Source organism: Akebia trifoliata, chromosome 14 (genome assembly GCF_017979445.1).
Source record: "Akebia trifoliata isolate Shusen 1 chromosome 14, ASM1797944v1, whole genome shotgun sequence".
NCBI lineage: Eukaryota > Viridiplantae > Streptophyta > Magnoliopsida > Ranunculales > Lardizabalaceae > Akebia > Akebia trifoliata.
Window position 1 is genome coordinate 9,468,176 of NC_141388.1, and position 22,438 is coordinate 9,490,613.

Consider the following 22,438-nt stretch of genomic DNA (forward strand, 5'->3'; position numbering starts at 1 on the left):
ACCAGCTTGTGCTAACACCAACCAATTCATATTTAAATCACCAAGAATGTGGCAATAAAAGCTCACTTTTTTTCCAATTATTTTAAACAAGATAATTCAAAGAATTGCATAGACATGGGCAACATAATTTTGGTAACAAGGAAAAAGGAAAATTAAAACAATAAAAAAAAAAAAAAAAAATTGTCCGAGTTAAAAACAAAAATGTATTCAATTTTTTAGAGCTACAATTGCCACATCAACTTTTGCTAACACCACCCCAACTCATATGCAAATCACCAAAGATTTTAACACACATCTTGGGGTGGCATTAGCAGAAGTTAGTGTGGCAATAGATCTCTCTCCTCTTTCCTCTTTTTTTTTTTTCCCCTCATAATTTTAAACAAGATAATTTTTAAAAAAATAAAAAATTCAAAACAATGCATGTACATAGGCAACATAATTTTGGTAACAAGGAAAAAGGAAATTAAAACCAAAAAAAAAAAAAAAAATTCTGGCATTTGCCACTACACAACACAGTTGCCCTCCCAGACGCACAGTTCCTGGAAAATATCCCTTGCAATAATTAATAGAACACAACTAAAATCTCCTATGTGGGTTAACCACAGGAGATACCCATATTCTCATCTCCTTGGATTCTGATGAAGTAAGGAACGAACTTCTGCATATTCAGGAGTGAGCTCCCAATCCACTACCATGGACATAAACTACTGCAATAGAGGAATTGTATAATGATCAGCAAAAATCAAGGCAAGATAACAGAGGAATATAAAACCCAAAGACATGTACAATTTTCTGTTAAGGTAAAGAGACATATACACACCACCATGAAACCAACCATTAACTAGGTCTAGTTGGTGAATGCAGCTAGGAAAACTTTTTCTTGATATGTGCAACTACCCCATGCACAAGCCTCATTCGTTAATCTTTCATTCCTTGCAAATGGACCGATACAAGGAAGTATGAGGGGATTTTCGAACGAGAATTTGTCATATGGAGTAGATATACAAAATTGTCAAGGAATCAAGGATAAAGTTAAAAGTTAGAATAATTATTTTATTTCAAAGTCCTAGATATTCTACAATATACTACAACTGACTGGTGGGTGGCAGTTTATGTTGTGGATCCACATATTGTCTGAAAAGATTGCCCATAAGAATTTTTTACCTCGCATGTTCTGCCAAAAAGTGAGAATACAACTGGAAAACATTCAAGAATAAATATTCTTTCAAATGAGAAAATTTAAATATTTTAACATTTTTTTATAAGATATAGCGCACATTTTGAATTTTCAAATGTTAAATTGATTCATATTTTCAAATATTAGACAAATCACATTAAGAATAGGAATCAACTTGAGCAAAAGAAGCTAAAAAACTTGTTGTCAAGCCTAGAAAGGTGGGGAAAGCCAAGAATCTATGAATCCATCTCATTTAAAGAACTGAATGCAGATCATCTGTGGCTAGTTGACACAATATATGTGCTAGGGTCCAAAGCATGTGAGGCTAGATGTGTTCTCAAGTGACAAAATTTCTATAGCAGGGGAGAAGCAAAAAAATGAAAGAGCGCCAAGCTCTCTTCTGATTTTGAGCATAATGTGAGAATTATGAGTTTCCTGAATGAATAAACACCCCGGATAACTCCCCGAGCTATTGACCATACATATTGTGTTTCTACACAAAGACCTTGAACGATTATGACTAATTATCATGTAAAAGATAAAAATCAAAACTTAGACAAATAACACTGAAGTACTGAACGATTAACAATTAATTCCCCAAATCTACCACGTGATCTTCATCAGCAACAACACAACACTATGATCATGGAACACTAATGACAATATGTAACTGACCTTAACAACACTGGAACATAAAGGTCTGCTGTCATCAATTTCATTTCTTCTCTGATGGCTTAAGAATTTGGAATGAACACAGTAAGCTTTCGTCAACGCTCATCATTGCGCCAGCATTATCAAATTCACCACAGTAGTTGGGGGCTGAGAATATTGTAACAAGTTGTCGATCAGCAAAGAATTCATATCCATCCTCAACTACCTGAAATAACACAAATATATCATCAAACAACAAAAGTAACATAGAACAAGCCAAGGCACACAATCTAACAATTAATAACCTGATGGGCACGACAGATAAGGTCCAAATCATGCTTCAGTAAGAATTCTGACACCTTTTGAGGGCCAAAGGTAAATGAGACTCCTCTGTCATTCATTCCCCAACCCTTGGCATCACTAGCAGGATCTGACCAGAGTAAATCACAAAGCAAACCTGTGTCTGGAACATCAGTAGGACGGGTTAAATTTCTAATTTGATCCATGTTTGTCAAATCTGGGGAAAGGCCTCCATGCATGCATAAAATTTTGTCATCTATAAGAGCTGCTACAGGAAGGCAGTTAAAGCAACCCGTAAATGCCTTCCAAAGTCTCACATTAAACCGACGTTTACATTCATCATAAAATCCATATATCCGATTAATAGAGGCACATTCATGATTTCCTCTTAGAAGGAAAAAGTTCTCTGGATACTTGATCTTATAGGCAAGGAGAAGGCATATTGTTTCCAAACTCTGCTTGCCACGATCCACGTAATCCCCTAAGAACAGATAATTGGCTTGGGGAGGTAAACCCCCATATTCAAAAAGCCTTAAGAGATCACTATATTGCCCGTGAATGTCACCTGTCCAGAAGTAATAAAAACACAAGGTTAGAAGCTATTTCTAGGGAAATTAAGCATACAAACAAATGATATTTTAACTACTGTTCCTACTTCCTGGTATAAATTAGAGATCAGAGCCTTGGATTTCTGTCTTGATTAATGGGAAGAATGTTTTACGTTCAGACTGATGAGATGAGTCTCCACTGTTGAGTTCTCTTACATGTGGCAGCCGAGGCTCATCGCCCAAAAAGAGGCCCACGGTTTTGGTTCTTTCCAGCCCAATAAGGTTCCATCATGTTGCAGGAAAATAAATGTTTATATCACATATTTTTCCTGCTCTCATCTATTCATGGTTACTCATATTAGTTACAACAGTCTTTTTGAGCCAGCCCTCCCTCCCTCCTCCTGTTTTTTTTTTAATATATATCTTCTTTTGTTCTTTCTTTTCTTCACCTCTTCTATTTCTTTGTTGTTATTGCATTTAGAGATAAACTGGTTGGAATATAAAATAGCACTGTATGCAAAGAAAGTTTTTGAATTGATTTGATTCATGGAATTTTTTATAGTAATTAGCATGCAAAGAAAGTTATTGAAGACAAATATTTAGTAATATTTTTGCAACAAAAATAAGATAGTTGTACAACATAAACATTCAATATATTCAAATACAAAATATTTCTACTATGAGAGATTAAACATGGAATTTGATTATGCGGATTTGAAAGTAGAAGTTTAGAAACGTGGTTCGTACCCTAATTTTTCATTTTTTTTCAATTCTAATTATTTATATATGTCATATAATTTATTTAAAAAATTCCATGGATGTAAGGCTTACACCTTAAACCTCTGGCCAATCAACCAAATTGCTCACATTTCTACGTTTGAAGGCAATGAGTTTTTGTTTTTTTTTTTTGATCGATGTTTGAAGGCAATCAGTAAGATTATAACTCACTAAAAACATTTGAACTTAGCTATTGAAATGCCAGGAAGCAATTCTAAGTTGGAAGGGAGTGTGGCATCAAAAGTTAGAAATGGAACTATTTTATGACTAGAAGTGGAAGCATGTTTCCAAACCGGGAGCGGCATGCCAAGTAAAACCTTCCCGCTACTAGACATTTGACTAGAAAATAAAAACAAAAGAAAATCTTGGGTAGAAGTCAATGCCTTGAGATGCGCACGACAACCTCAACCTATGATAGTGATGTTGGAACTTGGAACAACACATGCAAATTTTATTTTTTAAATGGAAGAAGAGAGAAAGATATGAGAAACAATGATGTTATCACTTTCCCAAAAATAAAAATATTGATATTAAAAAAAAAACTAGGTGGATGCCGTGTATTGAAAGGTAACAAGCAAGAAAATATTTCCTATAATCATGGAATTGATTTCTTTACCTAAATTATTTCCAATGACAAATGAATTGAATGTTGACATACACCATGTAAAATTCATTGAATGCTGCCACATGGACGACTCAGATGGAAGATCTAGATGACAGACTACTCAATGAGTCGATTGCTCTGGTGTCAGATTTATGTATCTTGAGATGACACATGTGCTACCTAGATCAAATGCAAATTCTTGTATCTGCAACAGCCTTCTCTAAGAGGTGCAGACTGGTGTAAGTGAAGTCAGCCTTCAAAAGGATTAATCCTTCAGTTGCCACTCACAATTGGGTTGTTTTCACTTGGTAGAAAGTAAAACACCAGACTTGGCTTTAAGGTAAATTACTGACTCGTGTAATGACCCAACTGTAGGGCTTTAAGCTATTGATTTTAGCTCTATAAATATAGGAAATTACCCCACTTCATGGAGACTTCCAAAAGTTTTTAGTACAACTTTGATCTAGGGTAACCGTTGAAGACATTAGAGGATCCCCCTTAGCTTCATGAAGAAATTGAAAATCAAGCCGCATTGCATTGAATTTCAGATATTTTCTAGTGATCATACCAAGCTTTGTGTAGGTACTGGAGGTCACACTGGGAAATTTTGCAAATTTGGGTGATCTGTCTGACCTTCATAGAGGCTTTGGAGATCACATCGTAACTTTGTAGATTGGTAATCACCCTGAGGTTTGCAGATTTAATAGTGATCACAGTGGTAAACTTGGTGGCTTAGTGATGACCTTCGTGGAGGTATTAGTGATCACACAAGTAACCTCATGGGGATATTGGATATCATACCAATAATCTCACATATTTTGATGATCAAGCTGAGCCACACAAGTATAATGCCGGCATCATACCATTTGACTATCACCCGACAAAAACTAGGTAGGAAAGTTGGATGATTGCATGTCTTAACCATTAATTGACTCAACGTGGAATTAGTAGACTGAAGGTAATTCTTGGGATGAAAAACTCCATGTCTTAGATAAATGAGATTGAAACGCAATAATTGGTTAGTGGGCTATAATGGCCTGAGCACAAATCAAGTGTTGGAGGTTGTGGGCAATTTGATGCACAAATGTTTGGCCTCAAATTGAGTGTAAGAGTTAAGTTTTGTGGAGTATGGATGGCTTATTAGACCTTGGGTTAGACCACAGGCTTGAGATTTATGTAACTCGTAAGAGGCCTAGATCAGTCTAACAGGGACACATACATCATCTCGAACTAGGATCCTAAATGTGGGTCCAATAAGATATATATTGATGGTTAGGGTCAAGCAATATGTTTGCAATAAAGCTCAAAACAAATGCCTTTGCGGGGGGGGGGGGGGGGGGGGGGGGGGGGGGGGGGGGGGCTGGTCATGGGGGGGGGGGGGGGGGGGGTCATGTTGCACGTTAGAGATTAGTTTCACTCGATAGTGGACTTGAAGGTCAACCAGGGTTATAGAGTGGCCATAACTCAGCTACCAATGAAATGCTCTCACTCAGCTAAACATTGTGGGTTGACAAAGCTAAAAACGAAGGCAATGTAAGAGTGGTTGATGGTGACCTGATTGTAGCATGGTAACTTTCTTTCTTATCCGTTCATTGGGCTGATTCAATTTTGCAAGTGAAGGGAAGATTCCCCTTACGTTTTGTATCAATATAAGAAAAGAGAGAGGAGAAAAGGGCTACAATAAAATAAATAAAAAAACTGAGGTACATTACCGTAACACATGCATTATAAACAAAGAAAACAGGAAAAGAGAAAGAAATGCAAGAAGAGATATTTTTACGAGGTTCATCGGGTTTCAATGACAACATCCACATGACATCTCAATGTGCAAACTTCTTGAGTATTAGATGAACAAATCTTGAGATTGCATGTATTTGATATAAGATTAAGTGAAAATTCATGCATCCACTATGAGAAAAGAAAATAAATCAAAATTATCATTGTTCAACCTACTTGCATCTATTATATACTAATCGCTCATTCTGAACCTATATAGAGACAAAATCACAAATAATAAATCTAAATATCAACTATCGAACAGAGATATCGCCACAGAAAAATAAAACAAACAGAATGATCTACCAACCGAAAGCTTCAAAATCCACTCTAACAACAAAATCTCACAAACTGAAACAAAAACCAGTTGAAAAAAAAGATTTGTGCATCAAAAAATTGGGGAAATTTGTATTAAAAATAAAATTACCACATATCTTGATCGGCGCTTCGAGCTCTAAAAGATTGGGTTGTTGGAGGAAGATTTCTCTAGAAGCAACACAAAGCTGGCGGATCTCAGCTTCAGAGAGTTGAACTAGCTTTCCTGGCCTTGCTGTTCGTACCTCCAAAAGCCGATTTATGATGTCGTCGAGAATAGCAGGGTCAATTCCCTGTCCTTGTAAGGCCATAGATCTCCTCCTTCTCCTCGATCGAAACTTAGATTACAGTACAGAAACCCTAGAATCGAACACCATAAACCCTAGAAACGAAGAACAAAACCCCCCCTTCGCTATTTCGAGTTCTCTACTGTTACTTCTTTCAGAGAATGAAAAAGAGAAGCAAACAAGAAGGAGCATATATCTATATATATATATATATATATTTTTTTTTTTTTTTTTTTAAATCAGATTTAGGAGAGACGAGTCCAACCTCAAGTCCAACGCAGCTTCGATGTGGCCACATTTGCATATATTATATTATATGAGTCGTGCTGGAGTAACATCTAAACTGACATCGTTTGGAACATTGGTGTGCACGGAACCACATATGCTTCTCAAATGTATCTCGATGAAAAGAATCTATGGTTTTATAAACATATCACGTCAGCAATGTCTGAAACGATGTCAATTTCGATGTTACTTCAGCATTTTACATATTATATATAATTCTTGTTTCAAACCCGCGTTTCTAGTCTCCCTACCAACGAACGGTCGGTCGCCTAGGGAGACCGGGTTCAATCGTCCGAGTCATCTTTATAATTGGTTTAAATTATTAGTGTTTGTAAAGGATTAGCATCCGTTGACTCATAAGAATGACTCATGAAAAAAAAAACACATGATCCCACTTCTTTAAATACAAAATTCAATGATTAACATTTATGAGTATATTGATAACACAAATCTCGGAGATACTTATCTTGAGGATAAATCTCAATCATTAGATTTTGTATTTAAAGAATTGGCATCATATATGTTTTTTTATGAATAATTCTTACGAGTCAAGTGATATTAACCCATTTGTAAGGTCTTTGAAAATTGGCATCTGAGGGTATTTTGGTAAATTTAATTTAAATTTTTTTTTTTTTAAGGGTGTTTTGGATTCAAAATCCAATTAAAAAAGTGTACTTAGGGTACACGTTAATAAGACCCTTTGTAAATTTAAGTTTTGTACTACAGTCACATAATCTTATTTTATTTTAGTATGAATTTATAGCAAAAGCACTTATGAGATTTATTCAGATGTGGCAGTATCACAACTCTTAAGAGAAAATAAAGGAGAGAAGAGAGGAGAAGAGAAAATAAAGGAGTTTCTCTCCATTTCTCTTGATTGGATTGTTAAGTAGGAGAGAGAAGAGAAAAGAATTGGAGAGAATCGAAGATAACAAAAGGTGAGATTTCTTCCTCTCCTAAAATAGAGAGAAGAGGAGAGAAATTATTTTAAAATATTTTATAATTTTAATTTTACCCCTAAATTTTTTTAAAGATATTTTAAAATTTCAAGACTATCCCAAATTCTCTCCTATCAATCCAAACATAATAGAGAGAAATTAAATTTCTCTTCTCTTCTCTCAATCCAAACACAATCTAAGAGAAGAGAAGAGAAAAAAAAAACTCAATTTTTCTCTATCATGTTTGAATTGATAAAAGAGAACTTAGGACAACTTTCAAATTTTAAAATATCTTAAAAGAGATCTAGGGATAGAGTTGGTATTATAAAATATTTTAAAAGAATTTGATTTTTTTCATTTCTCTTTATTTTTGGAGAGAAAGAAAACTCACATTTTTTTCTCTCACCATTTAACAATTCAAACCGGACAAATGTAGAGAAACTCATTTATATTCTCTTCTCTCCACTTCTCTCAATCCAAACATAACCTTAGAATTTGAATTTTTATTTTTTATTTTTTGCCACCAATTTAATCAATAGGTATTTTTAAAGAGATTCTATTGCCACACCAACCTAATTCATATATAAGAATTAACCACATCTTGAGTTGGCATTAGCAAAAGTTGGTGTGACAATAGAAACTCTCTTTTTTTCTATTAGCAAAATATTTTATTTGAAAGAAATGGAAAGTACAACCATGACAACACAAAAGCTGCAAATACCATCTCATCTAACAAGAAAATCTCCAAAGAAGAATAAAAGATGCTCAAACAATTTGCACCAAAAGAATAAAGTGGATAGTGTTAAAAGTGATAGATCCTAAATCGAATGCTCCTTATTCTCAAAAACACAACCATTCCTCTCCTTCCAAGGGCTCCACCAAATATACTCATGACATCGTCAATGAGAAACCCCAAGACTAGAATAAAATCAGCACAAAAGACGACATCCACCCCAGCACCCCAAACAACGAGAGGAAGTGAGACCAATAGATGTTCAATCATAAAATAACATCTTGCATATAAATTATAATAACTCCAATGAATTTTTCTGCTTGGCCTAACTTAAACAAAATCAGCCAATATTCTTAAAATATCAAATGAGTCATGACAAGCAGTTCAATTTCCTTTCTCACTTAAATTGAGATAAATTGCCCCAGTTATCTCTGAATTCTGCACAAATGAATGGCTGAAATGGAAAATGAGCATCTCACAGTGCCAATAGAATACATAAGGCCCGCAGATTTAACCCTCTGTATCAGAACTACATACAGTATTACAGGATGAACTCAAGAGCACATTCTTTACTCACTTGTAAATGTAACCGCTGAAGTTGTACCATTAGCTTCCTTCTACCGTCGTGTAGCAGCTTAAAGGACTCCCATACTTCCAGAGTTCAGTTTGGCGAGAAGAATCCATATCAGAACTTCATTCTATGGCCTTATATAAGTAGAAAGTGAGTTCCCTTGACAAACCAATTTGTTAGAAAATTCAGACTTCAAACACAAATCAAATGAGAAACATCTTAGTGTTGATGGGAAGTACAGAGACATGGAGAGAGAACCTGAATGGATTAATCAATGGATTCTAATAAGTATGTTGGATACACTTGATGTAATTCAATTTCTTTTATCTATACATGATAAAATATTGATTTGTTCGGTTCACGGCAGCTACAACAAAATTTACCACCATTATATTCCTCTGAAGATGCGACAAAAAAGAATTTTTTTTTCAATTTGCCTATCTACCGTAAACAAAATCAAACTATTTCAATTTGGATGGCAAAGAGGGTAAACACCTGACGGCCTTGGCAGCAGCAGTAACTAGTCATTGGCAGGAGTGTGAGATAGAAGCCTCTTCATCGTTTCGTAAGTCATGAAGACAATGCCCACACTTGGGACAACTTTGTAATATTCGGGCAGTATCCCCCTGTACAGACCACGCAGACCTTCTGTCTTGATTATGTGCCCAAATGTCCCAAATAGTCCTGTTTTGTAGACCCGGGCTCGACCGCCTGCTCCTTCTAACTGCATCCGTCGCCTCACAAGATCAAGAGGGAATGTTGCTGCAAATTTTCACATAATGAACATCAGGTAGTGAACCAACAAACCCAAAAGCTGAAGTCACCAATCATAAATTGGTTATCCTATTAACACAAATGGCTTGGAAGATTAATTATTTGCTAATGCTATCATCACATTGAAATGATAACAAGTCAACCTGTGTGGAAATCCCAAGATCTGTAACCCAATTACATCCGAGAAATCTAAGCTTTTGCTCATTGATACTTAAACATGAGTTCACTAGCACAAAACTTACTGAGTTGATCCATCATTAGATTAGAACAACACCATGGATATTGCCACTACAATAGAAAAGGGCATTGGATTATTGATGTTATAATGTACATCAGAACAGCAGATGAGATCCAAATGTTCATGCTCATATTTGGAACGTCTAGCATTATAACCACATGAGCTATGGATTTCAATCCTATTTGCCAGAAAAAGAAAAAACACTGCATACTTGTACATAATTCAAAAATATGGTAATCTCAGATCATTGACATAACTTATGTTTCTGAAACAAGATAGAAGTGACTCTTTCTGTTGTTTTCATTCATAATTAACAATTTTATTAAAACAGGCACAAAAGCAATTAGGAGAGGTTCAACTGGTGGCCACAAAAATGAGGACATCTTAAAGCAGTGATTAACCCAATAAAAAACTCTAGCCACACCCCACACCCCCTCTTTTACCCAAAGAAAAGAATTATCATTTTCCACACATGGAAAACGGATTCTTTATTTGCAAGCTCAAAATGTTCTTCTAATCTAATCCAGTAGTAAGGAAATCACCCATATCAACAGCATTTTTAACCTCGCCATGGAGATGGCCCTAGCACTATTCAGTACATTTCCAAAAAATTTGATTTACAAAAGCTGACGGTCTAGATTTTTCAACCTGTAATCCACTTTTATATCGCTAGAAATGTCAGAGCATACAGATTTTTGTGAGGATGGTCACCAGAAATGGGTCTTTGACTCATCTCTCTGTGTGGGCCCACCATGTCAAGATAAGGTCTGTTAAAAAAATCCCAGCCGATTCAGCATATAAATAAGTAAATCTAGTACCTGCATAAACCTCTCTCAGGTGCTAGCGGACCGGGACAGGTGAAACTGTTCCCTAGGTGTCACCCGAGCAGCACTTAAAAAATACATTGTATCCAGGTCAAGGGTTTTAGTTCCAACTTACTAAAAATTAAAAAAAGCAATCTCAAACTTGCAATGGTAGTTACTCATCAATAATGCTGTGTAAATGAGTTTGATATAGAACTTATATAGTTACTCATTAATTACGATATAATGGAATGTGTTTTACATAGGTTCAATGAAGAAGAAATAAATGCCCTCAGTTTGAAGGCTTTTGAAGTATTCTTGAATATCCTGTTTGGGCCACTTGTAAAGGACGTGACTATTAACTTCATGGATGGCTAAGAAAGCTCTGAAATTTACCAATGTGGTCGAGCATATTTCCCATGTAGTTTTGAATGCATGTTCATTAGCTCATTCAGAAGCATGAATAAACATGCAAACTAGTTCGCTCGAGATAAAGATCCTTGTCTGTTTTGGTCTAGGACTTGCGTCCTGCCTTGTAACTTATCATTATCTTTAATGATACACCCCATATCTGACACAGATCCAATACCCACACTGACATACCAAGCCTTGTACTCACTGTACAGCAGGCAGCCTTGAATGATCCAGTACCATAGCTAAGCAAGATATGAGGGACCTATGTTGCGCCTGCCCCACTTTCCACTACTGTTAGAAAAAAAATATTTTCTTACCAGATACAGGGATTCCTAGTTACAAGCTTTACCATAACTCCATGTGATGCTTCATGACAGTTATGAAAAGCTGACACAAAATTGATAACAAACTCAGAAATTTTTTTTTAAGTGATCAACAAAGTTAATGGATGAAAAACTGCACTGAAAACAGAATTCCTTACATTTCTCAAATGCTGAATTACAGTAAAGATACGGTTTCCAGATCTAATGACTAGAAGCATAGAAAGAGCACCCAACCATGCACCTCCTCAGTTTGGTTGAAGTTTTTTTTTTTTTTTTTTTTCATGGAAGTCTTGCAATAAACTTAGTACGGGATGTTAAAAAGATCCACAGAAGTTATTTACTTCCACTTTAAATGCCAGTACTAACTACTGAAACAATTGTAAGGGTTTTAAACAAATTTGTACATGGAAACTGCTTCATACTTATCAAGAAAAGATTACACGGTACTCATCATTCTCTAAGAAAGATACGGATTAACCAAGTATACAAGAAGCATGAAATGTCATGGCATCAACAGAATTACAAAGCTCGTTGCACCAGCAAAACCTTTTAAATCCAGATTTTTGTATCCAAGGAAAACCTCTATAGTCCTCATGATGAAGAAATGGTACTGGGATCAAGAGGATAAAAAATCAAATGAAACTGGTTCGTCTCCAGCAAACAACCTATGTTCCCGAAAAACATACAAGGAAACGAAGCAACTCAAAAACATTAGAAATATAAGCAAGGCAGGGATTTTCCATTTTGTTCTCAGCAAGGTGAATTTTTCGCATCTTAAAAACAATCAAAGAGAAATCATAGATTTTCCTATCGGACAGGGGCTTTGAAGTAGCGAAAGTGTAAGAATCAATTGATTCGAAAGGAATTGAGAGATTGTGATCAATGGAACACACAAATCCAATTTGAATCAATAGATTCAGGCTTGGAAAAGAAAGGGAAGACCAGAAAAATAAATTGAAACAAGAGAATTAGCTAAATCCAAAATTTATTAATAAATAATTATTAATTGATTGTTAAATTTCGTTTTTGAAGCTTCTTATATAGATAACTTTGTCATAACAACTTAGAAACCTTCTAAAATACTAAAAAGTAACTTTCCTAACCTACCTGTAACATAATAGCAACAATTTCTAAACCTATTATAACTCAATTTGGACACTTCTAATTATACCTTAACAAATAAAAACGAATCAAACAAAAATAAAACTCAAAAAACAAATTAGAAACTAGACAAAATAGAAACTAACTAAACTTCTAAATTACTAAAAACTGAACTAAACTAAACACATAGGGCTGAAGTCAAAATTGCGTTGAGTATGGACCCAACCTGATCAAACTGAACCAAGCTGGTCAAACTGAGTCAACTCGACCAGATCTGGATATGTTAATTTGGCCTAAATTTTCTAATCTTCGCCTTTTTTTATGGTGTCCATTTTCTTTAGAAAAACAAGAGCAATCTGTTCTACATCAGGTAGATGTCTTACATTAGGCTTAGTCGGCTTACTCAATTTATTAGGTTGTAGAGGACTCACCTGTTGATGATGCAATGCCAGAAAGACTACCACAAGCTAGACTGACCACAACAGGAGAATCGTGGGGCCTGATGTTAAAATATTCAAAATTAAAGATAAGAAATAAATAAATTATGCATGACATGATAGATATCAGCATATCAAAATTGTTAGGAAGTTCAATCCAACTACAAGTTATCACCTTCGTAACATCCAAGAAGATCTCAAGGTCTCATAAACTGAAAAGCTGATTGCTAAACTAGGTCCAACCCCCTGCATTATACAAATTGTCAGAATGACAATCATAATTAGCAAAAACGATAATAAAAATATTAAAAATGACCATTATGGATAGATAAAAAAAATTATAAAGAGAATCATACCAATAAAGTTGCTCCAAGTCCTTTATAGAGGCCAAAAATACCCTCGTCTCCGCAAATGGTACAAAGTGCATGCCAAATGCCTCTGTAGTAAACTACATTTGTCTGCATATGTTTAAATTGAATGAGCCATGGGATAACTCCAAACAAAATATGTGAAACAACATGAATTAATTATTATAATTTGACAAGGCGACATTACACTATTAAACTAATCATTCTCAACAGTATACCAAGAGAAAAGATTGTTCTTCCCGCAAACAAATGAACAAATATTTTCTTGAATAGGGGAAATGCAATCAGCTAGCATCTTTGATTGTACAAAGCCCATTACATCTTTTCTTTTTTCCTTTATCTGTTCAATTAGCACAGATATTGATGATTTTACAATGTGTAAGGCCCAGCGAGAAGAAAAAAATTGATAGTTAAAATAACCAATGACCATGGACTACCTGGTCTTCTCAAGGACCACACTAGCATATTGAGAAAGTCAACTTCAACCACTATAGGGTACCGAATAAAGAGGGCCAATAAGTTTTTTTCTAACAACACTCAAATCTCCAATCATTTGAGGCTACTGTTAATTGAATGAAGAATCAATTCACTTTACCCATCCCATAGAAAGTCGAACTAAATCACTGAAAGAACGGCGATTCAAGTCGAGTTACGATTTTCTCCTCACTTTACCTACAAGATAAACCCTTCAGATTGAAGCATTCCAATGGTCTCCAATTTGATTTGAAGTCCACAACAATAAGCCTTAGTTATCGGAAGCGCCAGGAAGCGGTTCTATGCAAGGTTGTTAAAAGCACTAGGCGAGGCCTAAGTGACAAAACCAATTAATGTTTCAATTTTTTATATATATAATAAAGGTCGTGCAAGAAAGAGCAAAAACATATAATGTAAATGTCATTACTGGTAATATAATAATAACCAACTATTAAGCAAACTAGTAGGTCAACACAACTAATATGTAAGAAAAATGAAAACAATTTAATTGCAAATACTAAAGTAATTTGATGCCCCTCACAAATCTTTGTGCTTATAATAAGATAACGTTGAATAAATGTTTGTTGACTCAAAAATTTGGAAGACCAAAAATGCTCCCACCTTTTCATCTAACTCATCACTATCAAAGTCATCCTTATCAAAATAAATAAAATGACAATCTCACGACCCTATAACCACATTATTTTAGTTTCCTAAAATAACATAAATATCTTTTTATTATGTTTTCTTCGAAATAGCTTGGTTAATATTTTAGATTACAAAAAGACCTTTACAATACATTAAAGGATAAAATATGAAAATATAAGATTGTCTATTTAAAATTTTTAAAAGTTAATTTTTGAAGTAATTTTAATTGTGCATAAATCCTAAATTTTGCCATACATGCGTGTTTGCACATGCCACTTTTTTTTTTTTTAAATCTTAGACACTTACAAGTTAAGCTAAATATTTGAGAAACCTCTTATGTTCTAAAATTGATTAAATACACTTTATAACACAATTTATACAAAATTATTTCATAAAAGTATTATCTTAACCTCAGTTTTTGAAACCCCACTTAAAACGGGAAAGGCCTAGATGCTTGGATGGTCTAGGCGGGGCTTTTGACAACAGAGGATCTATGTTGGGGCAGTGACACCAAAAACTAGAAATTGGAAACAAAGATTTATTAAGATCAAGATCCAGAATTCAATCCACAATGTTGGGGTGGTTCTATGTTGGAAGACCCAGACTTCAATCCTTAATGTTGGAAGAACAGTTCAGAAAGCTAGCATATGAAGGGTGGCCGCCATGAAAATGTGGCAACGGGACATAAAGGATTCCTATCCATGCCTGTAACGTGATCTAAGCTACTACCAAATCTAAGGTCAATCAGAAGACCTTTATCAGGAACTAAGCTACTGTCAACCAATTTATATTAACATTCAACCTATCAAACACAGAACTTAACATTTCTATGCAATTCATTGAGGGAAAAAAAAAAAAACCAACTCTAGTTATTTCATTATTGACAAGCGGCAATCAAACATTGCCTGTGTGTGTCTATTTATCTAAACTCCATGATTAACAAAAGATAAGAAAATGACGCCAGATACAAATTACAGTACGAAAAAGAAACCTGATGTATGAACATACTATGTTCAAAGCAGAAATACTTACTAAAACATGGGAAGTATATAAAAACTGACAGTTGATTCCGCCCGAGTCATGCCAGTAAATACTATGAGAATGTAATCTATTCAGATAACACTAGAGAATGTTGGAGCTAGAATCAATGAACTTGAACAAAAATAGATATTACCTGAGCGGCAAGCCGCGTTCGCACGAGATCCAATGGATATGTAGCAGATGCAGCTGTTACTCCTGCCAACCCACCGCCTACAAGTCGTACACAAATGTCTGCACTTACATTTTGTCTATGGCTTTCCAATCCAGGAATAGATTGTAGTATCTGCAAGACATAAAAGAAGGATAACTTAATTTTTAAATTAAGTAGTATTACAAGGAAAATTACACTAATTAGTAGATCTGTATAGAGAAATGAATTCAAAGAACTTTTGTGCTAACATTCTTGTAGCGCTCATAAGCATAGAAGCTGACAGAAGAATAAGGAAGACGATGAGCAATTGTAACCAAATTTCCTCTCCAGAATGCTCTGAACCCTTCTTCACATAAAATACGTGAAGCTTCACGCCATATGCTAGGCTTGCTCAATGTTGCAACATCTGAGTGCATACCTTGCACCTAAGGAGATTATATGATGCAAAACAAGTAGATCAGAAAAAGGGAAAGTTGAATGAATAGGCAAACTATAATTACAGTAGAACATCAATAGAGGGACACATGTATTTCCAAACCAAACATGATGACAAGCTCCAAGTCTTAGCTTAGAGTTCAAAAATGGCATCAAAATACATCAATAACCACCATAAAACGAAGAAATTACAATTTAGTCAGTTACAGTAACTGACTAGTTTTTTAGAGTGGGGTTTGAAGTATAAATACCAACAGCTCAACTCCCTAGCATCTCATGGCTAGCATACACACACGGGCACTAGAAGTGGTTAGATACCAGAGTTATGTTCTAGGAAATTAGATCTTACCTACAAAGAAAATCTTAGTTCAACATTTGGTTGTGGCATGGGTGCATGGTTTGAGAATGTGGGTCTTGCTCACTCTGCTTTCCACAGTTAATCTAAGAAATTCAGGGTAGCTTGATATCCAATATAGGAGAGATTGCCTATGAAAGAAATAAGCTTCAACTCTCATATGGATATTCGGTGTCCCTTGGTGATGAAGGGATCATGGAAAAAATGGAGAGGGGTCATTGTTTAGAAGTTAGTAAATGAGGACTATAATTTCTCCTCGGGAGAGAACAACTTAGATACTGGAAATTGAAAAGGGGCACTATAGGATTTTAGATTTTAGGGTGATTAGGCTTGATCTGTCAATTCAATATGAGCTATTTTTCACAGTATGTTTCTCCACAGTTCTCCATAATTCTCACTTTTGCAATATACATGGAGTGAAAAACCTTTTTAAAGAGGCGAGCCGTGCTCCTTATGTTTTCCCTCTCCTGTTTGGCTTATCATCCAGAAGATCCCCTAATCCCTCTCCCATGTTGTGGTTTTGGATAGTGAGAAGATAATGATCCCATCTGTTTTTTTTTTCCTTGAAACAAACTAAAAAATTTCTTTGTCCAAATCAACTTGGCCTCAACCACAATTGATTTATACCAAAACTTTAAACCATGGGAAAGGTAATAAATGCAAAACTAAAACCGAGGAGGGATAACCTATAATTCAAGGGATTTAAAATAAAACAAACCACTACTGTCTGAAGCTTAAATTCAGTATGGCATGCGTAGATGTTAAAGATTGATGAACAATAGATTTCCCACAGTGACCATTACTGTGGTCTTTTCTCAATTTTCAATAATGAGGGGGTTGTTTCCCGAACAATTAGAATAGGGTGGTAATTATTGAGTTATTTCCTAGAATACTATCTCACTTATGCAAATCAATTAAATTTAAAGAAAGAAAATTTGTAATATAGCCAGACTCAGGGTGTCGAAATATATTAACAAAAAATACAATAAAAATTTAAATGAGAAATGAAGAAATTAGGGATTATAAATAATATGCGAGACAATGAAGGAGAAAAGAGTGAGATGGTCTGTCTTGTACATAGAACAATGAAAGCTCTAAAAGAGAAATTAGTTTTTTTCCAACAAGAGAAATTGAGAAACCAACCTGAAAGAGGATGGTAAGGCGAGCAAGAGGTGCAGTGCAGGTTTTACTAACTGCACCCGCAATTCCTCCAGCAAGAAGCTGAGATACAGTCCCGATCTGTGATTGTTGCTGTAAAGTTTGCCTCTGTTGTTGAGAAAATTTCCTCGAATCTTCATCAACAACACCATCATTGCCAGAATTAAGACATCTCTGCCCTCCTCCTTCAACAACTCCCCCAACTCGAGCTTCCATTTGCATTTCTTCTTCTCTGTCTGCCCCTCTGTTCAGGAAAATCTCCCCGGAAACCCTCCAAATGTATAACAGCCTAGTAAGTTTACGTGACTCTCAGTAACCCTAGAATCTGAAATCTCGGAAATAAAAGCCCTAGATTGCAGAGGTTTCTGGGGTGAGAGACGAACCAGAAACCCTAATATGCGTAAACCTAGGAAAAAACAAACAATGAGTTTAGATCTCGAGCTCAGATTCAGAACTTCGTTTTCTCTCTCTCTCTCTCTCTTCGTGTTGAAACGAAGAGAGAACCTAACGAGATGTAGCTTCCGAATTTAATTTTTTTTTTTTTTTTTTTTTTTTTTTACTTTTTTATATTTATTTTATAAATACTATTGACACACCAACTATTACTTATTTATATTACATCCCAATTTCTTAAGCTATTTGTACCCTAATTAAAGATTAAAAACACTCTTCAAATATTATAAAATTTTGACTCAAATTATAATACTTATTGAAACAATCTCAGTAGTTATTTACGATTATTACTAAATTCATTTAACTTCTTAAACCCAAAAAAAAAAAAAAAAAAAATTGAGATTTTTTACTTAATTTCTCAATCAGTCACTTATTTCCTTTATTATTAATCTGAGTGTAATAAGTAAAATTTGATGGTGCCAATAGCAATTCTTAGGCATCAAATTATTCTCGAGATTTACGATAAAAAATCCAACGACTATATCCTCTTCTGGAAGAATGTTGTAGTAGACTGGAATGAAACAATTTCTTTTGCTACGACACGTATCCTGAATCAACCATGTTTGGTGAAAGGTGGCCCACCTGAATCAAAGTCACTTTTGACTATTAGGGGACGTGCTTCACGTGTTACACATAGTCATAGATCATCACGACGCCTTACTTGCAGACGAAACTACCTCCATTTATGTCAATAGAACTATGTATAGTGAGTCTTCTGGCTCATCACGTGTAATAAAAGTCTAGAACCATGTGATGCATTTGGTCTTCGTGTGTCTCGTCTTGGGGCCCAAGGTAGATGCGAAAATGGCATCAGAATCTCGAGGAATACAAGAACATGATCTATTGGCTGATATGGCTAAGAGAAAATGAATATGATGCTTTAATTGTAACATATTGAATTTATTTTATACGAATAATGCTGAAGTGACCTCAAGATTGGACCTCACGTCGCACACCCTGATGTGAAAGTGTATGGGAATCATATATGTTTCCTTGAGATACGACTGTAAAAGCATTTATGATTACTATTCACTTTTCACGTCGAGATGTGCAATACAAGGTCCAATCATGAAGTCACTCCAACACAACTCATTTTATATAAGAGTCGTGAACAGTTGTGTATCCCAAGGGAAAAAAACAAACTATTGTTCTAGCACATGCCACATCAGGGGGAGTGTGTCAGGAAATCATTATTCTTTATATAATGGTTCTTGCTTGAAGTATGAAAGTTCCATTTTAAGGTAGGACGAACCATGCTACTTTCTTTTTCGTTAAGTGTTTGTTTTGATTTCTTGTTTGTTCACTTATTGTATGTGCTAAAAATTTGGTACCTTCGGTTTTGTTTACCATATGAGTCTTTCACTACACTTCAAATTTATTTCTTATGTTAGGTTTTGTGCTTTGTTTGGTAGCAATTGTGCTTGATAATACAAATTTTGATGGATGAATTCGAAGTTGTTATTTCCATGAAGTGGTAAGGCTAGAAAAGCATCTTCTTTTCCTTATTTCATCAACATAATTTTCATGGGAATTATTTTCCTCAAATTCTCTACCATTTTTTGGGAGAGCTACTGAAGAGAAAATGAAATTCCAAAGAGACAATAGAAAACGCACCATTTGGAGGACTTTTCTTGTCTCAACCCGCTATTGAGGCTCTCCATCAACATGACTGTTAGATTTGAGGAAAGAAGATTCCTCGTGATTAGTTCCTAGGGATTTACAATTTACTAGGGATTCATTTCTCTTGAGAATCCTTAATGAGTCGTGTTGGAGTAACATTGAAATTGACATCGTTTGGGATATTGGTGTGCATAGAACCATAGATGCTTTGTCACTCGTATCTTTATGAAAATCATCTATGGTTTTATAGACACAGCAATGTCCCGAACGATGTCAATAACATCCCAATTCTCAACCCGTACACCTTACCATTATAGAATGATTGTTGTGTGTCTAATCACTTGCTTTACGCAAGCCATGTTCAGCAATCTCTCGAGCACAGTATCATGGACTATATATCCCAATTGAGATCTAATTTGATAGATCCATTCAACAAATCTAGAGGTAACCCTGAATACGACTAATAGATATCTTCTTACGATACAAACTCCAAATGTTCTTTTGAGTGTTTAGGTCGGGTGCCTTCAGAATTACAAGAACTCTTACATCACTCTCGAGAATTGGTGCAAACTACATCTAAATACTTTGTATTTTACATTTTGGTTTGTTCCAACCAATGTTTCATTGAGTTCAGCAAATCCAATGAAAAAATTCAACAAACTGCAATGATTGAGTTCACAAAACTGTTTGTATGCCATTCACAACATTCCATGAGCCCACATCAAATGGTATCGTGAGCTAGTTTGGTTTTAACCTATCAACAGTTTGGTTAGTAGTGAATTCGGTAACTTAGATACATCAATCCAAACTTGTGCCTTGACACGAGGCAGGTGGCCAAGCTTAATCAATTCAAGTTTCAAACTTCAAAACTTGGTTAGAGAATTTTAACCTTTTGATCTGAAACTATAGCTTCATAAGCTTAGAATGTTTGATTCATTATTATGCTTTGGAAAAGCCAGAGGTTTGTGCCTCAAGACTATATATGTTTTCTCATTATGACCCAAGTATTTCTATTCTCCTAATGTCCCTACAGTTTTGCAGATATATGTGATAAGGTTATATACGAATGTGGCGCAAATTAAGATTCATGAAATAACTAGACGTGCCCATGTCAAAGATTGCAGCTTCAAGATTCTATAGGTAGAAGCCTTAGCCCTTAAGCACCATGATTCTATAAAATGAGCATGAGATGCACTGTAATATTGTTGCCATGGTCCATCTCACCGTAAATCTTTAAGATTTGGATTAAAATCTTATATCTTAATTGATCAATTGGATGTAAGATTGGATTGAATTGATAGTCTTTCTATATTGGTGATCTCTTGAGTCTTTAAGAACACAATTATAGAATTAATTAATGTAATGATACTAGCGTTTCAATAAAATTCTTTTTTCTTTGGTAACTATCTGCCCAACAAATGTACTGATCGAGAGGTCAGATTAGTGAGAGGTAGAATTTTAATATGTGGACCTGATCCAGATAGGAAAAAGGATCTACCAATTTGATATAATATTTGGTGTTCCATATCCAATCCGATCCGAAAAATAAATATTTTGAATCAAAGCTAATCCAATCTAATCAGTACTGATAAAAGTATAGAAGAAAAATGGATACACATCATATATCTAACTAAATATATGTATATGTAAAATAAATATATGATTTTTATATTTTCTCACATATAATCGTATTAGCCCCATTATTTGGTTCCTTGGCAGACTCTAAGCTTTGGGCTCAGATTTGGGGCCGGGTCTGATCTAATCCCTTAATAGCCCTCTGGATTAAACACTTAAGCGATGGGGCCCATGCTTTTTTTTTTTTTTTTTTAAATGTCCTCATCAACCAAGGTTGATTCCTTCTAATCTTCCATTAGTTTTTCAAATTAATATAATTATTGCATTTTCTCTTCACTTAGTGCTATAGGAGAGTTAAAAATACTCAACAAATTCATCTCAATTGCTTGCTGTGTCTGAAAAACACTTGATAATCTTGGGCTATAAATGCTCCATATATGACACTCTTCACCTTCACTGCTCACACCGCAAACAACTCCACACCCAAGTAACAGAAAAAAATGGCCAAGTCACTAGCCCTTCTAGCCACCCTTGCACTAGTCTTCCTTACTTCGGTTCGAGCTTCGGACCCTGAACTAACCTCCGACTTTGCTGTCCCTGATGGTGTTGATGAGAGCAAGATTGATGGAATTTTCTTCACTTACACGGGTCTCGAGGTGGTGCACCCGCTTCAAGCAATGGCATTGGCCGTAAAACAGTTTCTGTAAAAGACTTCCCGGCTCTTAATGGTATGGGTGTGTCACTTGAACTACTTGAATTCCCAGCTGGTACCGTGAACGTGCCCCACACACACCCAAGAGGAGCTGAGATCTTGTTCATGGTTGATGGTTCCTTGACTGTTGAAACAATGGATAGTAATGGCAAGAGGTACAAGAATGTTTTACAAAAGGGTGATGTGTTTGTGTTCCCCAAGGGCTTGCCTCACTACCAGACTAACTTGGACAAGACCAAGGCTGTGGCTGTCTCAGCATTTGCTAGCTCAAATGCAGGCATTGTTGCTATGTCAAAGAACATTGTCGGGGCTAAAACCCCTGATGAAATCCTCACCAATGCCTTCAAGATATCGGCTGATACTCTTCATGAACTGATGAAATCTACCCAGAACTAA

The 22,438-nt window shown here is 35.3% G+C and overlaps 3 protein-coding genes across 8 annotated transcripts; 1 reads left to right on the top strand and 2 right to left on the bottom strand.

Annotated features, from left to right (window-relative positions):
* Positions 1-388: 388 nt before the first annotated feature.
* Positions 389-6,615, bottom strand: LOC147386094 (serine/threonine-protein phosphatase PP1-like). 2 transcript variants are annotated; one of them, XR_015172132.1, is made up of 5 exons: positions 6,261-6,615; positions 2,134-2,693; positions 1,853-2,054; positions 821-932; positions 389-707 (listed from the first exon to the last, which is right to left on the bottom strand). XR_015172132.1 is itself a non-coding variant. In XM_086423872.1 (4 exons), the coding sequence occupies exons 1-3, from the start codon at positions 6,457-6,459 to the stop codon at positions 1,893-1,895; spliced, it is 921 nt and encodes a 306-aa protein (XP_086279998.1). In that variant the 5' UTR covers positions 6,460-6,615; the 3' UTR covers positions 389-707; positions 1,853-1,892. The 2 variants fall into 2 exon arrangements, 1 of the variants encoding a protein (XP_086279998.1); XM_086423872.1 differs by lacking the exon at positions 821-932.
* Positions 6,616-8,369: 1,754 nt separating this feature from the next.
* Positions 8,370-18,205, bottom strand: LOC147386095 (uncharacterized). Of its 5 annotated transcripts, XR_015171780.1 has the most exons (9): positions 17,668-18,205; positions 15,983-16,159; positions 15,717-15,866; positions 13,409-13,510; positions 13,228-13,298; positions 13,047-13,114; positions 9,458-9,724; positions 8,969-9,096; positions 8,370-8,829 (listed from the first exon to the last, which is right to left on the bottom strand). XR_015171780.1 is itself a non-coding variant. In XM_086422709.1 (8 exons), the coding sequence occupies exons 1-7, from the start codon at positions 17,902-17,904 to the stop codon at positions 9,483-9,485; spliced, it is 1,047 nt and encodes a 348-aa protein (XP_086278835.1). In that variant the 5' UTR covers positions 17,905-18,205; the 3' UTR covers positions 8,370-9,096; positions 9,458-9,482. The 5 variants fall into 5 exon arrangements, 4 of the variants coding, with proteins under 4 accessions (XP_086278835.1, XP_086278837.1, XP_086278836.1 ...); XM_086422709.1 differs by having other exon boundaries at positions 8,370-9,096; XM_086422711.1 differs by lacking the exon at positions 8,370-8,829 and having other exon boundaries at positions 9,095-9,220.
* A 3,855-nt stretch (positions 18,206-22,060) lies between these two features.
* On the top strand, positions 22,061-22,438 carry LOC147386096 (germin-like protein 9-3). Its single transcript, XM_086423276.1, has one exon. The coding sequence runs from the start codon at positions 22,061-22,063 to the stop codon at positions 22,436-22,438; it is 378 nt and encodes a 125-aa protein (XP_086279402.1).